The sequence below is a fragment of the Takifugu rubripes genome, chromosome 19 (genome assembly GCF_901000725.2).
Source record: "Takifugu rubripes chromosome 19, fTakRub1.2, whole genome shotgun sequence".
NCBI classification, from domain to species: Eukaryota; Metazoa; Chordata; class Actinopteri; order Tetraodontiformes; family Tetraodontidae; genus Takifugu; species Takifugu rubripes.
The window spans coordinates 12,263,021-12,281,810 of NC_042303.1; the positions used below are offsets into that span (position 1 = coordinate 12,263,021).

At 42.9% G+C, this 18,790-nt stretch overlaps 2 protein-coding genes across 3 annotated transcripts; both read right to left on the reverse strand.

Annotated features, from left to right (window-relative positions):
• Positions 1-1,534: 1,534 nt before the first annotated feature.
• Positions 1,535-17,383, reverse strand: LOC115246940 (uncharacterized protein DDB_G0290301-like). Of its 2 annotated transcripts, none has more exons than XM_029826940.1 (9): positions 17,169-17,383; positions 16,910-16,972; positions 16,559-16,599; positions 2,910-3,124; positions 2,684-2,807; positions 2,358-2,533; positions 2,132-2,255; positions 1,796-1,977; positions 1,535-1,633 (listed from the first exon to the last, which is right to left on the reverse strand). In XM_029826940.1, the coding sequence occupies exons 1-9, from the start codon at positions 17,334-17,336 to the stop codon at positions 1,551-1,553; spliced, it is 1,176 nt and encodes a 391-aa protein (XP_029682800.1). In that variant the 5' UTR covers positions 17,337-17,383; the 3' UTR covers positions 1,535-1,550. The 2 variants fall into 2 exon arrangements, with proteins under 2 accessions (XP_029682800.1, XP_029682799.1); XM_029826939.1 differs by lacking the exons at positions 16,559-16,599; positions 16,910-16,972; positions 17,169-17,383 and adding exons at positions 3,261-3,301; positions 3,612-3,674; positions 3,871-4,109.
• On the reverse strand, positions 13,878-16,354 carry LOC115246942 (uncharacterized). The gene is made up of 8 exons (XM_029826943.1): positions 16,211-16,354; positions 15,985-16,108; positions 15,659-15,834; positions 15,433-15,556; positions 15,097-15,278; positions 14,857-14,935; positions 14,634-14,751; positions 13,878-14,342 (listed from the first exon to the last, which is right to left on the reverse strand). The coding sequence occupies exons 1-8, from the start codon at positions 16,308-16,310 to the stop codon at positions 14,211-14,213; spliced, it is 1,035 nt and encodes a 344-aa protein (XP_029682803.1). The 5' UTR covers positions 16,311-16,354; the 3' UTR covers positions 13,878-14,210.
• Positions 17,384-18,790: the final 1,407 nt, after the last annotated feature.

Consider the following 18,790-nt stretch of genomic DNA (forward strand, 5'->3'; position numbering starts at 1 on the left):
CGCGCGTAGGGAGAGATGCCGCCGCCTCATAAAGCGAAAACACTAAGATTGCTCGATTGCCATTTTCAGCCACATATTCGATGGCCTGCAGTTTAAAGTAAGCCTCATTCATATAGGTCTCGCTTGACCGGCGCCATTTTAAGGGATCCTTACGCGTAGGTGTCGCTAATCGATTGGCGGAGCGTTTACCGTAGTGCACCTACCAAAGGCACACAGCAGACACAAGGCGCTCCATATTAGAAGGCGCACCGTCGATTTTTGAGAAAATCTCAGTGTTTTAGGTGCGCCTTATGGTCGTAAAAAAACGGTAGTTACTCTTCCACAACACTTAAGCCACAGTGAAACATGGGGTCCTCATTAATACAAATATTTGGACACACACACACACACAGAGGGTTGTGCTTGTTTTCAAGATTCAAGATATACTTTATAAACCCCCATAGGGAAATTGAATTGTAATAGCAGCATAGACATGAAGGAATGTAACTATAGTGTATAGACACAAATAGCAGCAGGTGTATTTACAAAGTATAGAAATAAAATAAAATACAAATAAGGTTAGAATGTAGGCATAGAGATAAAAACAATAATAAATTATAAGCATATTTACATACATATAGAATAATTCTTAGAAGCTGCTTCTCAGTTTGTCCACTGTGTTATGGAGCGGGTGGGAGGGATTGTCCAGGATTTATTCCCATCCACTTGCACATCCTAATCAACACAGTCAACCTTCAAAGTTCATCCATACAAAGTGAATCTATGAGATCGCGCATGTTTCAGTTGCTAAAATTGCGTCAACATTCAATTACATTTATTTGATCAAACATCACATAAATATTGCTCACTATACATTTCCATCAACATGACTGCTGGCAGCTTTTCCTGCATGGCTCTTTCTTTATGTCTTCATTGTTATTTTACTTTTTAGGGCGGAACCACGGATACTTGTTCACAGTAGTCTTCTGCTCTAGCTGGCTGGCTGCTGGCTGCTGATCTTTTAATACATATATTCTTGCTCTTCTGCTGCTTTTGCTGGGTCTAGAAAAGATGGACAGAGCTGTGAAAGGTGGGCCTGGATTTTCTTATTTGTTTCTTATTATTAGTTTATTAATTATTATTGAAACAGCTTTGAGTTTTTTTCTTCAAAATTAAAAAGATAAAGGAGGCCTTGAGTTACATGAGCTTGTGGCCATTTTTTGAGCTATTGTGAGTTTTAGGGGACCAATTTTTCAAAAACTTAAAATTCGAAAATCTAAGATTTAAAGTCGGTCATCTGTTGAGTTTCCGGTGACACCAACAAAGGCCTTACCTTTTGTCCCCCAAACTCACCTTGTTGGTCTGCTGTTGACTCTGTCTGCCCTCAACCGGTTTCTCCGATTTTACTTCATTCTGTTCTTTTTTTTCCGTTTTTCCCTTGAATTTCTTTTTTAAATTTTGAATATGTTCCTGGAGGGAAATAAGCAGGAATTTAAAACCATTTAAAACTTATCATTTAGGTGGAAATAATAAATAGAAAATCATTTGTTTTTCCAGAAATCTGACATTTCTTACAGGAAAGAAAATTTCTTTGGAGCTTCTGTAGATGTCGTCGCCTCTGGTTGTGCTTTAGCAGAACGTCCAGCAGACGAAACTAGAAACGATTGTGTTGGGTTTTCTTATACTGTGCAGTATTTTACAATTTAATATCCTGATAATAACGTCTACACAAATCAAATATGCTTCACTGCAATGACATGTAATACAGTACAATATTCTAATAACTGTATAGCTTTATATGGAACACACAACGAACCTTTACCAGGTTCCCCCTTCTTATTAACATCCAGCTTGTTGTGAGTCTCCTGTTCACTTCCCCCTGAGTCACTGGGTAGCCAAGGACGGATGGACCATATCCGCATGACCTCCTGCTGCTGACTGGTGTCTCCTCCAGTTTCAGATTCTTCATCTGAACTGATTATTGAGTAAGAAGGGTATCTGTGGTGTTGGAGAGACAGTTTTTAAGATCAGTTACACTGAAGAGTTTCAGCAAAAATATTTAAAGAGAGACGATCAATAGTCTAACATTGATGGGGGACGACAAGAAAGAGTCGAGTTCAAAACTGAATTTTCTTCCATGGAATTGACTTACTTTGGTTTGGCTCTGGGCGTCTTGTCCGGTTCTGCCGGCTGGTCCAGGAGTTCACTGACTGGTGCTACAGGCTTTACCTGGATGTCTTTAGAGGGCAGCCTAAGCTGAGATCTCCCTGGCATCTCTGAACACATAAAGTGACCATTTTAACACCATCACCAATAGTTCATCACAATGATTTGCATGTTTAAATTAGATTGGGAGGTGGACAGTGAGTGACCTTTACCAGGTTTCTCCTTCTTATTTCCAGTCAGCTTCTTGTCAGTCTGCAGTTCATTTCTCTCAGACTGCCTGGGTAGCTGAGGACGGCGGGACAATTTCCGCTTGTCCTCCTCCTGCTCACTGGTGTCTCCTCCAGTTTCAGATTCTTCTCCTGAACTGGATGTTGAGACAGAAGGGTATCTGAGGTGTTGGAGAAACAGTTTTTAAGATCAGTCACACTGAAGAGCTTCAGCAAAAACATTTAGAGACGATCAATAGTCTCACATTGATGGAGGACGACAAGAAAGAGTCTAGTTCTAAATTAAATTTTCTTCCATGGCATTGACTTACTTTGGTTTGGCTGTGGACATCTTGTCCAGTTCTGCCGGCTGCTCCAGGAGTTTGCTGACTGGTGCTGCAGGCTTTACCTGGATGACTTTAGAGGGCAGCCTGAACTGAGATCTCGCTGGCATCTCTGAACACATAAAGTGACCATTTTAACACAATCACCAATAGTTCATCACAATGATTTGCATGTTTAAATTAGGGTGGGAGGTGGACAGTGAGTGACCTTTACCAGGTTTCTCCTTCTTATTTCCAGTCAGCTTCTTGTCAGTCTGCAGTTCATTTCTCTCAGACTGACTGGGTAGCTGAGGACGGTGGGACAATTTCCGCATGTCCTCACTGGGTCTCTGGAATGTGTCACACTCCTGCTTTTGTAACTGCCATTTTCGTATTTTAGTCTCCTCCTGTTCACTGGACGTTTCGTCACTTGAGGAGTCATCAACAAATCTGAGGAGTTGCCAGATTAAATCAGTTAAATTCAAAGCCATGCAAAGCTGCTCATGAAGGTGTGACTATTTAAAGAGAGGAGAAGTATATTTTGATCTCCTTAATCACATTCATCACACTATCAAATTTTCCTTACATCGTGGAGCTCTGGGTTGGAGTGGGCATGGAGACCTTCCCCTGTGAAATGACAGATCATTTTAATGTTTGCATGAAGTTGTACCTCAATCCAAAGCGTTAAGGCCAGAGAGTCAGGGAACCGTCACTCTGAGGCTGAGACATTCATTATTTTTTTTAAAAACTTGCCGAGCTCGAACGAATTTAAGTCTAGAATTTCCCCATTTGTGTTTTTCACCATACATCCATGGTGAAAATGCTCATTAACGTGCGCTGCACATTCTGGGGGATCATGTGTTATTTCACTTCCTCTCTCAACCTAATTATGCAGCCTGTGTCAGAGTGGCAGCCGGTGTGAAGCTGACGTCCTTACCGTCTGCTTCCGGCTTTTGTTCTGCTCCCTCCTGTTTTTCTTCTGCACCCCGTGGTCCTGTTTCTGCACACACACACACATACATGCACACACACACAGAGACATTGGAACGGAGTCTGCTTAAGAGATCACAAACTAGGATCTGTTTCAATCAGGCTCATTTTGAGCAGAAGGTTTAAGAATATCTCTATAAAGACCAGGTGAACATCTGGACCATTATTAGAACATCTGTAGGGACCGATTGAGTGTCACTGTTCACCTCATTCACATCCTTCAGGGTGCTGTTCTCTGACTCCAGCGTGAGGTTCTCCTGTTGCAGCTTCAGGATCTGTGCCTGGAGCATTGTAGTTTCCTGCCGGAATTCTTCCTTTACATTTTGAGATTCCACTTTTTCCTGCTGCTGTTTTAGGATCTCTGCCTGGAACATCGTAGTTTCCTGCCAGAGTTCTTCCTTTATGTTTTGAAATTCCACTTTTTCCTCCTGCAGCCTCAGGATCTGTGCCTGGAGCATCGTGTTTTGCTGCTGGATTTCGTCTTTTCCATTTTGGAACTCCACTTTCTCGTGCTGCAGCTTTAGGATCTCTGCCTGGAGCATCGTGTTTTGCTGCTGGAGTTCGTCCTTTCCATTTTGGAACTCCACTTTCTCGTGCTGCAGCTTTAGGATCTCTGCCTGGAGCATCGTGGTTTGCTGCTGGAGTTCCTCCTTTCCATTTTGCAATTCCACTTTCTCCTCCTGCAGCCTCAGGACCATTGCCCGGAGAATCGTGGTTTCCTCTTGGAGTTCCTCCTTTCCATTTTGGAACTCCACTTTCTCCTCCTCCAGATTCAGGATCACTGCCTGGAACATCATGACTTGCTGCTGGCGTTCCTCCTTTTCATTTTGCAACTCCTGCTGCAGCCTCCCGCTCTTTGTCTGCTCTTCAAGCTTCTTGTGCTGCAGACGGAGGTTCTCCGCCTTCAGCCTCAGGTTCTCGGCCTCCACCTGCATCGCTGACTTCTCCAGCTTCAGTTTTCCTTCTCGTAGTGCAGCTCCAGCTTTTCCTGCTGCTCCTGGTTGTCAAAGGAGACAATGACATTCTGTTTTTCACCACATGGATTTACAGAAATGGTTTTGTCTGGACATCTGCCCAAACATTTCAGTCACATCACAAACCCAACAGCAGTGTGGTTCTTCTACCTTTGCTGCTTGGGCCAGCTGCATCCTCAGACTGTTGATCTCCAGTTTCAGACTCTCGATCTCAGAATTCTTCTGATCAATTTTAACCATTACTGGAAAGATGTAAAAACCAAGGTTTTTAGAGTCCACACCAGTGGAACATGAATGTCACGTGTGAAGTATTTACAGTTCTGGCACTGGTCCGGGTGACGCCGCAGCATGTGTTTCTGAAGGAAGAAGGCATTCAGGTAGTTCTTCTCACAGTGTCCACACTGAAAGTAAAGACAACAGAGCCAATATTTAACTTTTTTTTGTTTTTTCAAAAACCAGACCTTTTTACTGACTTTTGTTAAAACAATGGTTTTAATATTCCTCAGGAGCAAGGCTTTAACATCTGAACGCTACCTGGATGCCGTTGTTGATGTTTGTTGCAAACAGAGATTGTTGCTTTTTAATAATAGTTCTCCTGGACTTCAGCTCAGAGACCATCCCCTTCATCTTCTCCTCCTGTTCCTTATTCTTGTCCTTAAGCTTTTGGCACTCTTCCTCACTGGATTTCAGCTTATCCTCTGTGTTTTGCAAGCCAGAAATGAGTTTTTCCTGGCAATGATGCAGCCACTCCAGTGACAAACTGAGCCAGCCGAAAGAGTTTGACTAATGTCGGGTCTGCGGGGGACATGCACTGCGGACACCGCACAGTCTCCAAGCTGCAGTAGGTGACATCACTGATGTATTCCTGAAGGGCATCGATATCTACCGTCCTCACCAGTAGATCAATGTTCAGAACATTGATCCGTCGCCAGTCCACATTTCTCTTGTGTGAGCTAAAGTTGAAGCCAAGATTGTGATGGTCTCCTTTTTGGAATGCCATTGTCATGGAGTGTATCTTCTGTGGATAGGACACATGAATAAAGTGAAGCGACTGAATGATAAAAAGTGACTTCCCAATTCAAAAGACCTTAAACTCCCACAAAATAAGAGACAAGAGAAAACCCTGGAAGTGATGCTGCAGCAGAAATGTTGGCCAATCAACCTTCTGTCGGATACTTAGCCTGCTATTAAACATGCTCGTATAGGGCGGAGCTGGGAAATGGCTCCTAAACGTACAGTTGGAAACTATTTCGTTACAAACTATCCATAAATATAATTTCTTTATACATTTCAAAAGGCCTACCGCAGAACAAATGTAGTCAATCTGCTGATGCAATAAAGCTGATTGTTGTTGGTTGTAAACTAAACATATTTATATTACATATATGGTTGATAAAAGAGGATAATGTGCTTTCATATCAAAGAGATTAAACATAAAGGATATTAAAGAAATTGTCTGTCTGTCTGTCTGTCTGTATTTCATTTCGCAATTTTAATCAATTTTGGGCCAAGTTGTGGTAAAAGCCACAAGTTTTAGAGAAGTTCTCTTCAGATTAACAAACGTAGATGTGACCAATTATTAAAAGTCATTTGGAAAACAGTGGAGTTTTTTTTACACATAGACACATGAAGAGAAGAAAAATGAATTGTAGTCGTAGCTGAAAACTCATTTTTACATTTGTGTGTTGGAGAAAGAAATGAGAAACACAAAAGTGTGCACTTGTAAAGGCTGAGCATCATTCGTAAAAAACTAATTATAATCCTGTATCTGTGAAATTTCCCTGTTCTCCACATTCTCCCACCATAACCAGTCCCAAAGCTTTGCGATAACCCTGATAACACCACGCATCCTGCAAAACCGTCTGTGGGATAATTAGCCTGCTATTAAACATGCTCGTAGAGGGCAAAACTGGGAAATGGCTCCTAAACATACAGTTGGAAACTATTTCGTTACAAACTATCCATAAATATAATTTCTTTACACATTTCAAAAGGCCTACCGCAGAACAAATGTAGTCAATCTGCTGATGCAATAAAGCTGATTGTTGTTGGTTGTAAACTAAACATATTTATATTACATATATGGTTGATAAAAGAGGATAATGGGCTTTCATATCAAAGAGATTAAACATAAAGGATATTAAAGAAATTGTCTGTCTGTCTGTCTGTCATTTTGCAATTTTAATCAATTTTGGGCCAAGTTGTGGTAAAAGCCACAGGTTTTAGAAGTTCTCTTCAGATTAACAAACATAGATGTGACCAATTATTAAAAGTCATTTGGAAAACAGTGGAGTTTTTTTTACACATAGACACATGAAGAGAAGAAAAATGAATTGTAGTCGTAGCTGAAAACTCATTTTACATTTGTGTGTTGGAGAAGGAAATGAGAAACACAAAAGTGTGCACTTGTAAAGGCTGAGCATCATTCCCAAAAACTAATTATAATCATGTATCTGTGAAATTTCCCTGTTCTCCACATTCTCCCACCATAACCAGTCCCAAAGCTTTGCGATAACCCTGATAACACCACACATCCTACAAAACCTTCTGTCGGATACTTAGCCTGCTATTAAACATGCTCGTATAGGGCGGAGCTGGAAAATGGCTCCTAAACGTACAGTTGGAAACTATTTCGTTACAAACTATCCATAAATATAATTTCTTTACACATTTCAAAATGCCTACCGCAGAACAAATGTAGTCAATCTGCTGATGCAATAAAGCTGATTGTTGTTGGTTGTAAACTAAACATATTTATATTACATATATGGTTGATAAAAGAGGATAATGGGCTTTCATATCAAAGAGATTAAACATAAAGGATATTAAAGAAATTGTCTGTTCTGTCTGTCTGTCTGTATTTCATTTAGCAATTTTAATCAATTTTGGGCCAAGTTGTGGTAAAAGCCACAAGTTTTAGAAGTTCTCTTCAGATTAAAGATCTGAACACGGTAAACAATCATAAAAGATGATAATGGGCTTTTATCATTAAAGAGATTAAACATAAAGATATTAAAGAAATTAAAGACAATCTGAACATGGTAACCAATCATGAATGAAACAATCTATTCCATTCTATTTTCAGAAACCCACAAACCTAGAAGGAGCAAATCAATCAACCAAGCATCTGCTACAATCTAAATCTTCTCTAGGTGCTTTACAGAAGAATCCCAGGGCCTGACCCTCAACAAGCAACAGTGGCATGGAAAAACATGCCCATAAATGGCAGAGCTGGGAAATGGCTCCTAAACGTAAACTTTAAAACTATTTTGTTTTATGACCGTGCTTATAAGTAGAGCAGTTGCGTTTATTGGGGGACACGAGGGTGACGTGTGTCCTCAAAACAAACAAACCAGTAATGAACCCAGCAGCTCTGGGACGTCAAGCGTTCCTTCCAACCTATTTGATTCAGTCTCTAGCTGTTTTTTTTGGTCTGCTCATCCTCACGTAAAAACAGTCAGCAGAAGGGGCGATTGTGGGAGAAGCAGCCTTCATCCTTCATCTCAGCTTTATTCTCCCTCTCGTGCGTTCCTCTTGAGTTTGTCTTGTTTTCCACTCCTCCTGACATGTAATGCAGTACAATATTCTAATAAACTGTATAGCTTTATATGGAACACACAACAAAACTTTACAAGGGTTCCCCTGCTTATTTACAGTCAGCTTGTTGTCAGTCTCCAGTTCACTTCCCTCTGACTCACTGGTCAATTGAGGACAGCAGGACAATATCCATATGTCCTCCTCCTGCTCACTGGCGTCTCCTCCAGTTTCAGACTCCTCACTTGAACTGGATGTTGAGACAAAAGGGTATCTGAGGTGTTGGAGAAAGTTTTTAAGATCAGTCACACTGAAGAGTTTCAGCAAAATATTTTGAGACAATCAATAGTATAACTGATGGAGGACGACGAGAAAGAGTCTAGTTCAAAACTGAATCCTCTTTCATGGCATTGACTCACCTTGGTTGGGCTGTGGACATCTTGTTGGGGCTTACAGGCAAAGGCCTGGTGGCCGGAGCTATTCCCAAGGGACCGGACCGGGGTGCAGCCCGAAATGGCGACATATGCCCAACTTCCTGTAGGCTCCCCACCCACAGGAAGATCCATGAGGGGAAGGTCTCATGCTGTTGTTTGTGTCTATGGGCCAAACAGAAGCACAGACATCCAGCCTTGTTGGAGTCCCTAGGAGGGGGGGGTGGTTAAAAGTGCTCTGACTGGGGATCCCATCCTTCTACTGGGGGACTTCAACACCCATGTGGGCAAAGACAGTGACACTTGAAGTGGCGTAATTGGGAGGAAACGGCCTCTCCGACCTGAAACCGAGTAGTGTTTTGTTATTGGACTTCTGTGTTCATCACAGTTTGTCCATAACAAACACCGTGTTCATGCAAAACGGTGTCCATTCGTGCACATTTGGACACTTGGCTGAGGAGAGGGGCTGCACTGTCAACCACTCACAAACTAGTGGTGAGTTGGATTCACTGGCAAGGGAGAAGACTAAACAGGCCCGGTAGACCCAAATGTAATGTGAGGAGTTGTTGAGAACATCTGGCTGAGCCCTCTACCAGGGAGATCTTCAACTCCCACATTCAGAAGAGCTTCACGCATATCCCAAGGGAGGCTGGGGACATCGAGTCGGAGTGGACCATGTTCCCTCCCTCCATTGCTGATGCAGCAGCATCAAGCTGTTGAAGCAAGGTCTCTGGTGCCAGTTGTCGCGGCGGGCCACAACATGGTGGTGGACATTGGAAGTAAGGGACTCTGTCAACCTTAAGAAGGAGTTTCTATCTGGCCATCTTGCCCCATACACCTCCCCAAACAGCAGGCCAAGCAGGTTGCAGCTCGGGCTGTCCAGGAGGCAAACACTTGTGGTCTGGGAGGAGTTCAGGGAAGCCATGGAGAAAGACTATGGGTCAGGCGAGAAAAGATTCTGGCAAACCATTCGGCGCCTTAGGAGGGGGAAGCAGTGCTCTGCTAATTTTGATAGTGCAGACGGGGACCTTCTGACCTCAACTGGGGATATTGCCGGACGGTGGAAGGAATATTTCGAGGAGCTCCTCACTGTCCTGGCTGGCACACCTCTACAACATCGCATGGCATTTGGGGACAGTGCCACTTGGGTGGTGGTACCTCCTTTAAAAAGGGCAACCGGAGGGTGTGTTCCAACTATAGCAGGATCACACTCTTCAGCGTGCCTGGCAAGGTCTACGCCAGAGCACCGGAGTTGAGAATTCGACCGATAGTTGAACACTGGATTTCATAGAAATGATGTGGTTTTGGTCCTTTCTGTGGAACACTGGGCCAACTCTATATCCCCTGCAGGGTGCTTGAGGGTTTATGGGAGTTTGTCCTGTGGTATATTTTCTTCTGGTGGTAATCGAGAGGTGTTGATGAGGAAGGAATCTTCGCAGACACATACTTGGTTATAAGAGATGTTTATTGGAGAGAACAGTCAGGTATCAATCAGACACCGCAGCTTGCCCGAGGGAGTTTTTGCAGGTGAAATGGTGAAGATCTCCAAAGTGCTTACTTCGATAACCCCTTCTTATATAGTCAGGTAAACACATTCTTCTCCGATGACCTCATAACACAGTATAGCCAACCAAATGGAATAGAGTCCAGTTATTATCAAAAATGGAAGCAAGGCATCATGGTACACATCCTCATGTGAAGAACAATGAGGAGCCTATGGACCCCAGTATCACCTCTTATCAGCTTCTCTTACGGGAAAGAAACAAGATATCCATCACAACATGAAAAGAACAAGGGTCGCAGGACACCTGTAAAACATATCTTGAGATGGCGTCAAGCTGGCTGAAAAACAAGTTGTGGCTTTACAAGGTCCAAGGCCTGCAGAGAATAGAGGCATAGACTTCAGATACTACATAACCACCCCCCCGAAATTGCGCAAAGTAAAAAAGATAATCAAGTTTTATTGAAGTTGATGGTGACCAATAAAGTAGGATAATTTTATGCACATGAGCAAAAGATTGATTGGGTAGGAGTAATTCATATATGAAAATTCAGTGGACTGTGAGAGCAAGTCTCTGATGGTCCCTCTGTCTATGGTGACCACCTATGGTACTCCAAGCAAATTTTGCGAAAAGGTTATATTCAGGGAGTTTGGCAAACACAAATGAGACACTCAGAAACAAAATAAAAAAAAAAACTGTCCATGGTCAAGCTGGTCGACCCATTGGACCTTACCTCGGAACTTTCCCTGCCTAAGTACTCATCTCCCTATTCACCAAAAACCTGAGTTTTCATAACATCTGCCTACTGATGAAATCACCCAAATAACTTTATTGACAAAAAACGTGTGTGTGTGTGTGTGTGTTAAACACATCAAACTGCAGTTTTTTGACTTGTACTTCGTAGTCACCTGATGAAGGATCTTCAGGTGATTCACATCTTCAGTTGTTCCACATCTTCATTCAGTGTCCTCCAGCATCTTTCATGTTCATTTTGAGTGAGTCCATTCAAACATAGTTGTCACCCCAACGTAGATCCCCAACTACTGTCCTGGAAACAGATCTGGCAGTATCCTTGCAAACAAATATTGGTTTCATTAAGAGGAATACAGTACAAACATATCAGAGCATGAGTATCATATCTCAATCGAATATACTGCATATTTATCAACCATCTTGTCAGAAATGTGTGACGGCCCGCCCATGTGTTTTGTTTTGTTTACCCAGAGACTGGGTGGGTCGTCAGTGAGACTGGTTTCACCTGCGAGCTGGGAGGAGCCAGAGGACATAAAAGGGGCGGTTCTCCTGTGTCTCAGTCTCTGGCTGGGCTGCTGCCACCACACCTCATGGCCGTCTCATCATTTTGGTTGGGTTTCTCAATAAATATTTAGATGATTTGATCGTTCTGTGTGCTGATTCCCTCTATTTGTTACAACTTTGAGCCAAGTCGTAACGAATGTCCTCATCTGAATCAACCAAAGCTTTATCACTTAAGAGCGGCATCTGGGTCTGATTGCCAGGCATCACCACACCAATCCAATGCAATATCAACACCTTGGCACAGGTCAATGACAAAGTGCAAAAACAAACTATCACACTACGACTGCACCGAGAACCTGAAACAACACAGCTCCCATTGGATGTAACCTAGATGCAATCTAAAGCCATGTCATCTTTCAACAACGTAAGTCTGTGACTCCTCTGAGCATTGGAAAGATGTTCAAAGCCTCTTATGGTTTCATTAGTGATATTGTCAATATTTTCGGCAAGAAATACAACAACATACCACGGAAACCAACCGATACCCCATTTTTCTCCTAGATTTTTCTCCAATGGATAGATTCAAGATTGTGAAATTGTGCAAGTTCTCTCATTCTCCTAGCACCCGAGGCAGCAGTAAATTGCTGGTAGAATTGGTGTCATCTGAAGGCGGGGTTGTGCCACTTTGTTCTGAGCCTAGACACAATGCGACAAGTGATACTATGTTGGCGAACCTTTGACCTGGACAGCAGTTCCGGAACAACGCACAACTTCAAATGGACCTTGACGACACTCGTCAAACCACTTCCTCCGGAACACCTTTACAAATACCTTATCTTGTGGTTTCACTGTGGTGCTCGTCGAGCCTCTGTTGCGCCTCTTCCTGCTGCTGCCTTTCACAAACATATGTGGGTATTCTTTTATGAAGAATAGCCAAATAGTCAACTTAGGCATGCATTTCATACTCAAGAAGTTCCAGACTTGGGCCTTTGCCACTTGTGCGCCAAGGAGTTGGCATTCGTCTGCCTGTTGCTAGTTCATGTTCAGGAACCCACAAACTCAAATGGAGCAAATCAATCAATCATCAATCAATCAGTCTTTATATAGCATCTGTTCCAATCTAAATCGTCTCTAGGTGCTTTACAGAATCCCAGGGCCTGACCCTCAACAAGCACAGTGCCATGGAAAAAATGCCCATATAGGGCAGAGCTGGGAAATGGCTCCTAAACTTAAACTTGGAAACTAGCTTGTTTTTTGACCGTGCTTATAAGTAGAGTAGTTTGCATTTATTTGGGGGACACGAGGGTGATGTGTGTACTCAAAAACAAACCAGTATGAACCCAGCAGCTCTGACACATCATGCGTTCCTTCAAACCTACTTGATTCAGTCTCTAGCTGTTTTTTTTGTCTGCTCATCCTCACGTAAAAACAGTCAGCAGAAGGCGCTTGTGGGAGGAGCAGCCTTCATCTCAGCTTTATTCTCCTCTCGCCCGTTCCTATTCATTGTCCAACATCCCGAATTCCTCTTCTTAATCATCTGAATCAGACTCACCGACCGGTTCCGCTTCAGCGTTGATTTTGTGAAAGCTCTTACAGTACATGAAGACGGTATTATAGCCCATGCGTCTACAATCCACCCGCATATGGTGGCATAACTTGCCCGCCGCTGCCTCATAGATGTGGCTGGGCGCCGTTATCTTGTCGCGGCAGTAGGTGCGGAAGATGGCCGCCCTCTCCTGGTAATCCGCGGGCAGCCGCTGCGCAACAGTTTTCCTCGCGCGTAGGGAGAGATGCCGCCGCCTCATAAAGCGAAAACACTAAGATTGCTCGATTGCCATTTTCAGCCACATATTCGATGGCCTGCAGTTTAAAGTAAGCCTCATTCATATAGGTCTCGCTTGACCGGCGCCATTTTTAAGGGATCCTTACGCGTAGGTGTCGCTAATCGATTGGCGGAGCGTTTACCGTAGTGCACCTACCAAAGGCACACAGCAGACACAAGGCGCTCCATATTAGAAGGCGCACCGTCGATTTTTGAGAAAATCTCAGTGTTTTAGGTGCGCCTTATGGTCGTAAAAACGGTAGTTACTCTTCCACAACACTTACCACAGTGAAACATGGGGTCCTCATTAATACAAATATTTGGACACACACACACACACACAGAGGGTTGTGCTTGTTTTCAAGATTCAGATATACTTTATAAAACCCCCATAGGGAAATTGAATGTAATAGCAGCATAGACATGAAGGAATGTAACTATAGTGTATAGACACAAAGCAGCAGGTGTATTTCAAAGTATAGAAATAAAATAAAATACAAATAAGGTTAGAATGTAGGCATAGAGATAAAAACAATAATAAATTATAAGCATATTTACATACATATAGAATAATATAGAAATAAGATTAAAACATAAGCATTAAACAATTAATGTAATTGAATGGGTTTGGAGGGCACCCGAGCTGATGCATAAATCCAGTCAAGAGAGTACAGCTCTGACAGAGAAGGAGGAATTATACAGTGTAATGGCAGGAATGACTTCCTCCACCGTTCTTAGAAGCTGCTTCTCAGTTTGTCCACTGTGTTATGGAGCGGGTGGGAGGGATTGTCCAGGATTTATTCCCATCCACTTGCACATCCTAATCAACACAGTCAACCTTCAAAGTTCATCCATACAAAGTGAATCTATGAGATCGCGCATGTTTCAGTTGCTAAAATTGCGTCAACATTCAATTACATTTATTTGATCAAACATCACATAAATATTGCTCACTATACATTTCCATCAACATGACTGCTGGCAGCTTTTCCTGCATGGCTCTTTCTTTATGTCTTCATTGTTATTTTACTTTTTAGGGCGGAACCACGGATACTTGTTCACAGTAGTCTTCTGCTCTAGCTGGCTGGCTGCTGGCTGGCTGCTGGCTGCTGATCTTTTAATACATATATTCTTGCTCTTCTGCTGCTTTTGCTGGGTCTAGAAAAGATGGACAGAGCTGTGAAAGGTGGGCCTGGATTTTCTTATTTGTTTCTTATTATTAGTTTATTAATTATTATTGAAACAGCTTTGAGTTTTTTTCTTCAAAATTAAAAAGATAAAGGAGGCCTTGAGTTACATGAGCTTGTGGCCATTTTTTGAGCTATTGTGAGTTTTAGGGGACCAATTTTTCAAAAACTTAAAATTCGAAAATCTAAGATTTAAAGTCGGTCATCTGTTGAGTTTCCGGTGACACCAACAAAGGCCTTACCTTTTGTCCCCCAAACTCACCTTGTTGGTCTGCTGTTGACTCTGTCTGCCCTCAACCGGTTTCTCCGATTTTACTTCATTCTGTTCTTTTTTTTCCGTTTTTCCCTTCAATTTCTTTTTTAAATTTTTGAATATGTTCCTGGAGGGAAATAAGCAGGAATTTAAAACCATTTAAAACTTATCATTTAGGTGGAAATAATAAATAGAAAATCATTTGTTTTTCCAGAAATCTGACATTTCTTACAGGAAAGAAAATTTCTTTGGAGCTTCTGTAGATGTCATCGCCTCTGGTTGTGCTTTAGCAGAACGTCCAGCAGACGAAACTAGAAACGATTGTGTTGGGTTTTCTTATACTGTGCAGTATTTTACAATTTAATATCCTGATAATAACGTCTACACAAATCAAATGCTTCACTGCAATGACATGTAATACAGTACAATATTCTAATAAACTGTATAGCTTTATATGGAACACACAACGAACCTTTACCAGGTTCCCCCTTCTTATTAACATCCAGCTTGTTGTGAGTCTCCTGTTCACTTCCCCCTGAGTCACTGGGTAGCCAAGGACGGATGGACCATATCCGCATGACCTCCTGCTGCTGACTGGTGTCTCCTCCAGTTTCAGATTCTTCATCTGAACTGATTATTGAGTAAGAAGGGTATCTGTGGTGTTGGAGAGACAGTTTTTAAGATCAGTTACACTGAAGAGTTTCAGCAAAAATATTTAAAGAGAGACGATCAATAGTCTAACATTGATGGGGGACGACAAGAAAGAGTCGAGTTCAAAACTGAATTTTCTTCCATGGAATTGACTTACTTTGGTTTGGCTCTGGGCGTCTTGTCCGGTTCTGCCGGCTGGTCCAGGAGTTCACTGACTGGTGCTACAGGCTTTACCTGGATGTCTTTAGAGGGCAGCCTAAGCTGAGATCTCCCTGGCATCTCTGAACACATAAAGTGACCATTTTAACACCATCACCAATAGTTCATCACAATGATTTGCATGTTTAAATTAGATTGGGAGGTGGACAGTGAGTGACCTTTACCAGGTTTCTCCTTCTTATTTCCAGTCAGCTTCTTGTCAGTCTGCAGTTCATTTCTCTCAGACTGCCTGGGTAGCTGAGGACGGCGGGACAATTTCCGCTTGTCCTCCTCCTGCTCACTGGTGTCTCCTCCAGTTTCAGATTCTTCTCCTGAACTGGATGTTGAGACAGAAGGGTATCTGAGGTGTTGGAGAAACAGTTTTTAAGATCAGTCACACTGAAGAGCTTCAGCAAAAACATTTAGAGACGATCAATAGTCTCACATTGATGGAGGACGACAAGAAAGAGTCTAGTTCTAAATTAAATTTTCTTCCATGGCATTGACTTACTTTGGTTTGGCTGTGGACATCTTGTCCAGTTCTGCCGGCTGCTCCAGGAGTTTGCTGACTGGTGCTGCAGGCTTTACCTGGATGACTTTAGAGGGCAGCCTGAACTGAGATCTCGCTGGCATCTCTGAACACATAAAGTGACCATTTTAACACAATCACCAATAGTTCATCACAATGATTTGCATGTTTAAATTAGGGTGGGAGGTGGACAGTGAGTGACCTTTACCAGGTTTCTCCTTCTTATTTCCAGTCAGCTTCTTGTCAGTCTGCAGTTCATTTCTCTCAGACTGACTGGGTAGCTGAGGACGGTGGGACAATTTCCGCATGTCCTCACTGGGTCTCTGGAATGTGTCACACTCCTGCTTTTGTAACTGCCATTTTTGTATTTTAGTCTCCTGTTCACTGGACGTTTCGTCACTTGAGGAGTCATCAACAAATCTGAGGAGTTGCCAGATTAAATCAGTTAAATTCAAAGCCATGCAAAGCTGCTCATGAAGGTGTGACTATTTAAAGAGAGGAGAAGTATATTTTGATCTCCTTAATCACATTCATCACACTATCAAATTTTCCTTACATCTTGGAGCTCTGGGTTGGAGTGGGCATGGAGACCTTCCCCTGTGAAATGACAGATCATTTTAATGTTTGCATGAAGTTGTACCTCAATCCAAAGCGTTAAGGCCAGAGAGTCAGGGAACCGTCACTCTGAGGCTGAGACATTCATTTTTTTTTTTAAAAACTTGCCGAGCTCGAACGAATTTAAGTCTAGAATTTCCCCATTTGTGTTTTTCACCATACATCCATGGTGAAAATGCTCATTAACGTGCGCTGCACATTCTGGGGGATCATGTGTTATTTCACTTCCTCTCTCAACCTAATTATGCAGCCTGTGTCAGAGTGGCAGCCGGTGTGAATCTGACGTCCTTACCGTCTGCTTCCGGCTTTTGTTCTGCTCCCTCCTGTTTTTCTTCTGCACCCCGTGGTCCTGTTTCTGCACACACACACACATACATGCACACACACACAGAGACATTGGAACGGAGTCTGCTTAAGAGATCACAAACTAGGATCTGTTTCAATCAGGCTCATTTTGAGCAGAAGGTTTAAGAATATCTCTATAAAGACCAGGTGAACATCTGGACCATTATTAGAACATCTGTAGGGACCGATTGAGTGTCACTGTTCACCTCATTCACATCCTTCAGGGTGCTGTTCTCTGACTCCAGCGTGAGGTTCTCCTGTTGCAGCTTCAGGATCTGTGCCTGGAGCATTGTAGTTTCCTGCCGGAATTCTTCCTTTACATTTTGAGATTCCACTTTTTCCTGCTGCTGTTTTAGGATCTCTGCCTGGAACATCGTAGTTTCCTGCCAGAGTTCTTCCTTTATGTTTTGAAATTCCACTTTTTCCTCCTGCCAGCCTCAGGATCTGTGCCTGGAGCATCGTGTTTTGCTGCTGGATTTCTTCTTTTCCATTTTGAACTCCACTTTCTCGTGCTGCAGCTTTAGGATCTTCTGCCTGGAGCATCGTGTTTTGCTGCTGGAGTTCGTCCTTTCCATTTTGGAACTCCACTTTCTCGTTGCTGCAGCTTTAGGATCTCTGCCTGGAGCATCGTGGTTTGCTGCTGGAGTTCCTCCTTTCCATTTTGAAATTCCCACTTTTTCTCTGCTGCAGCCTCAGGATCTCTTCCTGGAGCATCGTGGTTTGCTGCTGGAGTCCTCCTTTCCATTTTGCAATTCCACTTTCTCCTCCTGCAGCCTCAGACCATTGCCCGGAGAATCGTGGTTTCCTCTCTGGAGTTCCTCCTTTCCATTTTGGAACTCCACTTTCTCCTCCTCCAGATTCAGGATTCACTGCCTGGAACATCATGACTTGCTGCTGGCGTTCCTCCTTTTCATTTTGCAACTCCTGCTGCAGCCTCCCGCTCTTTGTCTGCTCTTCAAGGCTTTCTCGTGCTGCAGACGGAGGTTCTCCCGCCTTCAGCCTCAGGTTCTCGGCCTCCACCTGCATCGCTGACTTCTCCAGCTTCAGTTTTTCCTTCTCGTAGTGCAGCTCCCAGCTTTTCCTGCTGCTCCTGGTTGTCCAAAGGAGACAAATGACATTCTGTTTTTCACCACATGGATTTACAGAAATGGTTTTGTCTGGACATCTGCCCAAACATTTCAGTCACATCACAACACCCAACAGCAGTGTGGTTCTTCTACCTTTGCTGCTTGGGCCAGCTGCATCCTCAGACTGTTGATCTCCAGTTTCAGACTCTCGATCTCAGAATTCTTCTGATCAATTTTAAACCATTACTGGAAAGATGTAAAAAACAAGGTTTTTAGAGTCCACACCAGTGGAACATGAATGTCACGTGTGAAGTATTTACAGTTCTGGCACTGGTCTGGGTGACGCCGCAGCATGTGTTTCTGAAGGAAGAAGGCATTCAGGTAGTTCTTCTCACAGTGTCCACACTGAAAGTAAAGACAACAGAGCCAATATTTAACTTTTTTTTGTTTTTTCGAAAACCAGACCTTTTGACTGACTTTGTTAAACATGGTTTTAATATTCCTCAGGAGCGAGGCTTTAACATCTGAACGCTACCTGGATGCCGTTGTTGATGTTTGTTGCAAACAGAGTTTGTTGCTTTTTAATAATAGTTCTCCTGGACTTCAGCTCAGAGACCATCCCCTTCATCTTCTCCTCTTGGTTCCTTATTCTTGTCCTTAAGCTTTTGCACTCTTCCTCACTGGATTTCAGCTTATCCTCTGTGTTTTTGCAAGCCAGAAATGAGTTTTCCTGGCAATGATGCAGCCCACTCCAGTGACAA

Coding starts and splice junctions, on each gene's coding strand:
- LOC115246942 (XM_029826943.1), bottom strand. CDS start 16,310: ATGCGGAAATTGTCCCACCGTCCTCAGCTACCCAGTCAGTCTGAGAGA. Junction 16,109..16,210: donor AAATAAGAAGGAGAAACCTG/GTAAAGGTCACT, acceptor TTATGTGTTCAG/AGATGCCAGCGAGATCTCAG. Junction 14,936..15,096: donor GAAGGGGGAACCTGGTAAAG/GTTCGTTGTGTG, acceptor AATCGTTTCTAG/TTTCGTCTGCTGGACGTTCT.
- LOC115246940 (XM_029826940.1), bottom strand. CDS start 17,336: ATGTTCCAGGCAGAGATCCTAAAACAGCAGCAGGAAAAAGTGGAATCT. Junction 3,125..16,558: donor CCAACCCAGAGCTCCAAGAT/GTAAGGAAAATT, acceptor GCAACTCCTCAG/ATTTGTTGATGACTCCTCAA. Junction 2,808..2,909: donor AAATAAGAAGGAGAAACCTG/GTAAAGGTCACT, acceptor TTATGTGTTCAG/AGATGCCAGCGAGATCTCAG.